The 7,904-nt window shown below is 29.4% G+C and overlaps 1 protein-coding gene across 1 annotated transcript; it reads right to left on the reverse strand.

The window, feature by feature from the left end:
* Positions 1-662: 662 nt before the first annotated feature.
* Positions 663-2,662, reverse strand: GRXC2 (Glutaredoxin family protein). Its single transcript, XM_039033613.2, has 4 exons — positions 2,391-2,662; positions 2,188-2,276; positions 1,356-1,454; positions 663-934 (listed from the first exon to the last, which is right to left on the reverse strand). The coding sequence occupies exons 1-4, from the start codon at positions 2,444-2,446 to the stop codon at positions 855-857; spliced, it is 324 nt and encodes a 107-aa protein (XP_038889541.1). The 5' UTR covers positions 2,447-2,662; the 3' UTR covers positions 663-854.
* Between the last annotated feature and the right edge of the window lie 5,242 nt (positions 2,663-7,904).

Here is a 7,904-nt window from a genome sequence, read left to right on the forward strand (position 1 = left end):
CGTCTTTAAACTTCATGTAAACTTCTATTTTCAAATTAAATAACAAATTTCTCTTTTATCTACTTTTTAATTTGTAGACTTAGTCAAGTCAAAATTTTATTTTTAACATAGGTGGAGACTAATTAAAGTTTCATTGCATATTAAATATATAAATAAATTTAGTAATGAAGAAATTTATTAGTTAAAAATTAAATAAATAAAAAAAATCAAAATTAAAAAATAATTATGTACCAAATACACAATTGTCATCCCAAAAATAACCTACTCTTGTCAATACTTTTCATTCCCATCTATTTTTGAAAAAAAATTCTACCTACCTCATTTTTGTCAATACTTAACCCCGTTTTCTTAGATTACCAAAAAAAGGACCCTTACTTGGATCATCACCCAAGATTACTTTCACTTTCCAAAATTCTAAAAGATCTACTTCCACCATCCCAACTTGAAGGATATGGATATTTTTAAAATAATAAAGAGACAATTTTAGAGTACTTTTATAATTTAGCTAAAATGGCATGTACCATACACATACTAAACACCAAATCAAATGTCTACTTTCATACAACGTACTTGTGTACAATAATTTTCTATTTAAATTTCAGATTACACCAACTCTTGTTGGTTATTAAAGGGAGTTAAAAAAAAAAAAAAAAAAAAAAAGATGATAGTAAACCCCAGACGTTTATCATTAGATGCAAAGGAAGCATCCTTCCAGTTATTTCTGCAGACATCTAAAAGGTCCACTGCGAAAGCATTTTTTAGTAGAAATGAAAATGGCAACAGTAGAGCAAGAAAACCACAAGGTTTATTTATCTAATTGCACTATGTAATGACATAAACGAGAGACTCCTTCTCTAAGCAGAAACTTTGGCAATTGCTCCCGCTTCAGCCAGCATAGGAACCAGTCCTCCTTTACCATTCAGTGCCACCGTATCTGTGAAGCAACCCAAAAAAAGAATCTTTTTAAAATAAACTAGGAAAAAAATGGTTACCAAATGAGACTTTTTTTTAGTTTTCAAATTTTGGTTTAATTTTTTAAACAATTGGTAAAAGGTAGATAACAAAGGATGAAATTTAGAAGTGAAAATAGAGTTTATAAGCTTAATTTCAAAAAAAAAAAAAAAAAATTGAACAATTACCAAACGAGACCTTAAGAGTTCAAATTTAAGGATTGTATGAAATCCGCAAATAAAGATAAGCAAAAAAAAAACGTAAATAGTTGAGACTCAACATAGAGATTTACCTTGTTTAACTTTTTAGAGGCATAGAGTTCAAATTTAAGGCTTGTATTTTGGTATTCACCACAAAATTCATGCTTTAAATAAATGCATTATTAGAGGGTAGTAAGCATTTACCATCACAGCCACCAATGTGCTTCCCACCTATGAACACATTGGGCACGGTCCGCTGTCCAGTAAACTGAGCAAGTGCTGCTTGTACATCCCTTCCATCACCTTCAAAATCCATTTAATCCAATTAATTAGAAGCAAAAATGTTTAATGTGCTATCCATGATTAGAAGGCTTTGAAAGGATATAAAAAATTGATGATCATCAAAGAAAAGTCAATAAAATGCGATTCGAGAATCCAATTTTGCAATATAAGAAAAGTTGCACCTAAAGATGCCAAACGAACATGATGGACCCAGTTGAATTTAACCAAAGATCCAAATATTCGATGTTTCCCAGCCAAAAAGATGGAATAATAAAGAATAAACAGTGTCTCTGTACAAGAATTCAAACATTTAATGGATGTCCCTACTTGTCTTTTCACCAGATTTCTTTCCAACATTCATCAGTCAAATTAAATCCATTTGAACACTTCGAAGCATGAAAAGACATTCCAAAATCGTCAACAGCGGAGCTGATTCACGACAACAAATGAATAATTAAAAACGCTTTTAATTCTCCTTTTGAAAGTTTTCCTTATCTTAAAGATTCAGAGCAAGAACATGCATCGAAAGATAGATCTCTCCGTAAACAACATCCACAAACAAGTTAAATTACAAAATCCGAATACCAAAGAACCAAGGAAATAGCACACAAATCCAAGTACAACAACGACAAATAATACAAGATCAATCAAGATTCCATTAATTTCAACTAGCTACAAAAAACAATGAAATTGTCATAGAACGCACAACACGATGAGATTAAGAAATTCAAAAGAAGAAAAATAGACTACGTACTCTCAATATCCAATTCAACAGCCTTAAAACTGGCTCCCAGTTTAGTCAACAATCTCTTCACCTGAACGCAGTATGGACAGTAACTCTTGCTGTGAAGAAGAAAATCATCATCATCATCATCATCATTCATTTTTGCAATCAGCGAAAATCCATTCCGAGAAATAGATTCATAAAAAGAAAAAGACAAGGATCGAGAGAGGAACCTGAAGACGGTGACGGGATTGGAAGCTACAATCTCTTTAGTCTTCTCTAACGCCATGATCGAATTTCCAAGATTTGTAAACCCTAACTATGCGGGCTCTGAAATAAACGAGAAACAGAACAAGAAAGAAACTCAAATTCAAAATGAAAATTATTGAGCGACTCTATATATATAGATTAAGATTGCAAGTGTCGGTCGTGTGAAAACTTTTTTTAATCTGTCATGTTGGACCGTTCAATGCTATTCGTTGGGAAAGTCTATTTCTTCTTCTCCTTCTTATATTCGCTTGAAATATTGTCTTTAATAATAATAATAATAATAATGGACAAATTTAAATTTTTTTTAAAAAAAAAACCACTAAAATATGGTGTAAACGGTAGTTGCACTAACACATTCAATTTTCTAAAGGTAATTTACAAATATAGCACTCAAATTCCACCGTATTAGTAAATATAACATAATACAAAGTAGATATAACAGACCATATTACTGGTAGAGTCTATCAACTAGAGATGTCTAATTTCCTCATTGGAACAAGTCCCCCGGGAAATGGGGAGGGAGTGGGGAAAAAAATTTCCCGTGAGTTATTCCCCATCCCCACACCCGCCCCCGTCACATTCCTCGTCCCCACCCCGATTAGTTTCTCCATATTTATTTAGTATAGTTATCCAATATTATGTTGTTATTATTATTATATAAATATTACATTTAAATTGAAAATTTGATTATTTACTGAAAAAGATAATGAATATGTTTAAATTGAATATTTAAATTTTAGATTATATACGTGAATAATTTTATTTATATTTATTTCTTTCTACTAAAAAAATTTAATCACTTGTTTTAGGCTAAAATTTGAGTAATTTATCTTTAAATTCAAATGGTCACGTAAAACTAACCTAATAAACAATTTAGTGATAAAATTAAAAATTATAATTTGCTCAAATAGTGAGTTGCATTAATTGGCTTTTTTAAAAAAAAATGTAACGGGGAAAAATTCCCTGCGAGGAACTCGATCCTCGTGAATTCAAGAATTGTACGGGATGGAGAATGAAATGGAGAACGGGGATAGGGATGGGGAATGGCATCCCCAGCCCCGCCCCACTCGTGGACATCTCTATAGATTTCGTTATATTTGCAATTCTTTTAAAATGTTGCTATTCACTGAATTATTATTCCTATAAGTGTTACTCATTGCAATTATCCAACTTTCAATTGTAAAAATAGCCCTCAAACTTACAATAATTGTAAAAATTGGATCCCAAACGATAAAAAAAAATGAACCATCAAAGTTACACAATTGTTATAATTTCTATAATTATGTAATTTCGGGGCTCTAATTTAAAAACTTAAATAATTTGAGGGTTCAATTTTTACAAAGTTTGAGGGTACAATCACAACCACCACTATATTTCATGATGGTTATTGCGATTTACCCTCCAATAAATTGCAAACAAATATTTAGATGCAATTTGTTGGAATAAGTTAATTAGGAACTATAATAATTTTTTTAAAACAATATGTGGGTGGTTGAAATGAATATTTAACCTTGAGGTAGATAATATTTGTTTGGACAAATTGCAAAAACTATCACTAAAATATGAAGGTAGTTGCAATTATACCCTTAAACTTTCAAATTTAAAAATTGAGCTCTAAACCTTATCCAGATGTTAAAATTTGACCATTAAACTTACATAATTATATAAATTGTAATAATTGTATAAGAAAAAAAAAATATTAGAATCTCGTCACTGCCATGATAATTATTTTATTTTTAATAAAATAAAAAAACATTGATAAACATTGATAGATTTCTATCAACGTCTATCATTGATAGACTTCTTTCAGTTTCTATCACTGATAGATACCGATGATCTTCTATCAACCTCTATCTGTCTCTATCAAAAAAGATTAAAATTTTGCTATTTTATGTAAATAGTTTCCTTCATTTTCTATTTTTGAAAATCTCTTTCTTAAAAACCATTTATTTTAAATAATAGAAAAATATTGAGGGAAAAAAATCAAAATAAATTATCTTCCACATGTAATTTGCTAAAATCGTGGGAAGATATAACTACTTGATAAAAGCCTTGTGAAGGCGCGATTGAAAAATTAAATGGAGAGATGAGTCCCTACACATAACAATTTAGCCATAATCATCATATTAAAAAATCGACCATATTTTCAATTGGATATCCCGTTTTGGCCATCCTACACAATTTCTTTACACTTTTTAGGGTTAAAATGGCTAGAGTTTAGATTGCTAATGAAATCGACAATTCAAACAAAAGCTAGTATAACTCGACAAGTATAGGGGTTATCTCCCTTCTCCAAAGACTTAAATGATAGTTAGCAAGAAATTTGTGTAGTCAAAGTAAAAGAGGATATGAAAGTTAGAGATGTTCATTTTTTCTGTAGAACTCGCTCCTATGGTGGGAATGGAGAGCCAAACAGAAACGAGGATGAGAAAACTTTGCCCCTACACTTTTTGCCTTTCTTTTTTATTTTATTGTTAAAATTTGTTTATGTTATTATTATATACAAATATTATACTTAAATTTAAACTTTTATTGTTTAATAACTAAGATAAAGGATATGTTTGAAATTGAACATTTAGATTTCTATTACATATATGAATAATTTGATAGGTAATCATTTTGTTATACTCGAAGAATTGACAATTTCTCTATAAATTTAAATTCTCCATGTTGAATTTATCATTTAAATGAAATGTTTAATGAAAAATTAAATATTTAACTAAAACTTTTCAAATATTATTTATTTAAGTTAAATTTGGTAGGGATGAAAAATGAAATGGAGAGTAGAGACAGAGACGAGAAAGCCATCATAGAAACACAAAAGCTAACTGTACTTGACTTGAAACAATTAGCAACTTCTTGAAAATTTTTCTAGAAAGTCTATGCGAAGACAAAGTATCCTAAGACGACACGTGTTTAACAAGCAAGTCTCGTCAAAGAAGAATGTGGAGACAATCAAATGTCGGATCTAGAAATTGAAGGGAAGAGACGTTATTCATGATCAAGTACTATCGAGATCAACTTGTACCACCCCGACTAATCTCAAGTTACAATGACTACTATTACTAGGTCAATCGATGGTGATTATAATATTCGTGCATTTCAAAAATAGTTTCAAACAACTACTAACGGCACGATTATCATATGTAGGTAAGATTATTAAACCTCAATATTCAAACCCAAATTTTACAAGTACAATTATAGGCACCTCAGAATCGATTAATTAATTGAATTGTTTCATATTTTTAGGATATATTCTTTATTCTATTAGCAAAAAGACGACTAGCACACCCAATTAGAACACGTCAAATTAATTTGACTTCGTCCTTTATTTTCTAATTTCTTCAAAGTTCAAATAATCAAATATTAAATTATAAAATAAGATTTTGGCTCGAAAAAAAATCATACAATAAGATCTTAATATTTAATTAAATTCAACCACCCCGGCACATTGTCTAATTTATAAATATATATATATATATATATAAATGTAATATTTGACTCAGTACTGCATGGATTCAAAAGCCCCCCATTATGTTATATTCAATTATTTTTGTCTAAGTTCAATCGTATGAAGATTTGATATTGATTATTAAATTCAATTCTAGAACATAAATTAAAAGATAAAATCTTCACACGATGTGGAATACAAAATCTAAATTAATTACATCTGTTTGAAAAATTGTACAAAATGATCCAGAAAGCAAAAAATTTTCCATGACTGACCTCTTTTTAAAACCTTATTTGCCATTGACCCTTTTTGGCATGTAAAATGCTATTTTAACCCTCAATATTTAATACTTCGGCTTCTCATCTATTTCCTACATCTCTTATGCTCTTTCCTTTCAACAATAAGAAAAACGAAAATTCAATATTATTTAAAAGTAAAGGTGCTTCAACATTTTGTTTATCAATATAGCTGGAAAGAACACGAAAAAACGTATAAAAACGAGTAGTTATTTAGTTAAAACAAAGTTGTGTCAACAAAGATACGACAAAAACAAAATTATCGCATGCGTAGAAAAGATGTCCGATCGCGGACATTATGGTGCAGCAATCGCTAACATCATGGTAGGCAATCGCTGATGTCATGGTACGCAATTTCTGACATCATAGTGTATGATTGCTTACATATAGTGTGCGATCGTCGAATACTAATGCGCAATCGTTTTGCAGTTTTATTTAGGTCATATATCCATTAATACAACTTTGTTAGCTACATGACCACTCGTTTTCATACATTTTTTCATGTTCTTTCCAACCACACTTGTAATTCTAACCAAACAAACCAAACAATCTTCAACTTTAATAATACTCCAAAAGTAATTTATCAAAGTCTAAATGTTGTAGTACCATTTATATTCAATACTCTTTTACATTTTGTTTTTTTTTTTAAGCATTATGGGAAAAAGCACGAAAAAAACGTATAAAAACAAGTGGTCATTCAGTTAAATCGAAATTATATCAACAAAGATATGACAAAAAAATTTGCAAAGCGATCGCATAATGTCACCGATCACACACCATTTCTGCACATACGATGATTTTATCATATCTTCATTGATACAATTTCATTTTAATTAAATGACAACTCATTTTTATACATTCTCATAAATTGAGCAAAATGTTGAAGGTTTTTTTTGTAGAGAATGTGAAGTATTTAATATATGAGTATGCCAAAAAAGTCAATAGCAAACAAGTTTTTAGAAAGGAATTAATCCTAGAAAAGCAAGCTTTTTAGGTCATTTTGTACAATTTTTCATTTGTTTCCATGCAGACTAACTGGTTTGAATTGAAATATCAATTCATTTGGGTTAGGTTAGATTCATATAAATGAAAATTTTATAGATTTAGTTGGTTCATGGATTCACCTAAAATAACCCAAACCAACTCAAATTCGTTTTCACTTATAATACAATTATACATACATACATATATACATTTATTTATTTTATGAATATTTTGGTCAAATTATTATCCAACAACTCCAAAAACAAATTTTAAGCACTTTGGAAAGAAATTTTTTATCATATCAATTGAAATTGAATTACTAATCTTAATTCAATATGTGAAAATAATCAAATAAGATTTTAATGAGACTTTACTTACTTTTAGAACAAAAAATGAAATAAGTGACCCAACAAACACAAACCAACTAAACTCAAATATTTCATGGGCAGGTTGGATTGAGTCCATTATTTAGTAATGAGTCCATTATTTAGTAATGATTATTTGGTTGAAGAGATTTACAATTCGAAAATTGAATTGAGTCTAGAAGTTATTTCAACCCATGAACACCCCGATATATTCTTTTTTCTAGTCTTTACTTTTTTTTTTCTTTTCTTTTATGGACCTCAAGTTATTGATATATTTACCAAGGTATAACTTCAGTTTAAATATCAATATAACTTAATAAGTTTCATACCTGAATTTACAGGAATCTTGGACGTGAAAATGTCACATAATGCAGATTCAAA

This window comes from Benincasa hispida, chromosome 6 (genome assembly GCF_027475165.1).
Source record: "Benincasa hispida cultivar pf3 chromosome 6, pf3_genome.v1.1, whole genome shotgun sequence".
NCBI lineage: Eukaryota > Viridiplantae > Streptophyta > Magnoliopsida > Cucurbitales > Cucurbitaceae > Benincasa > Benincasa hispida.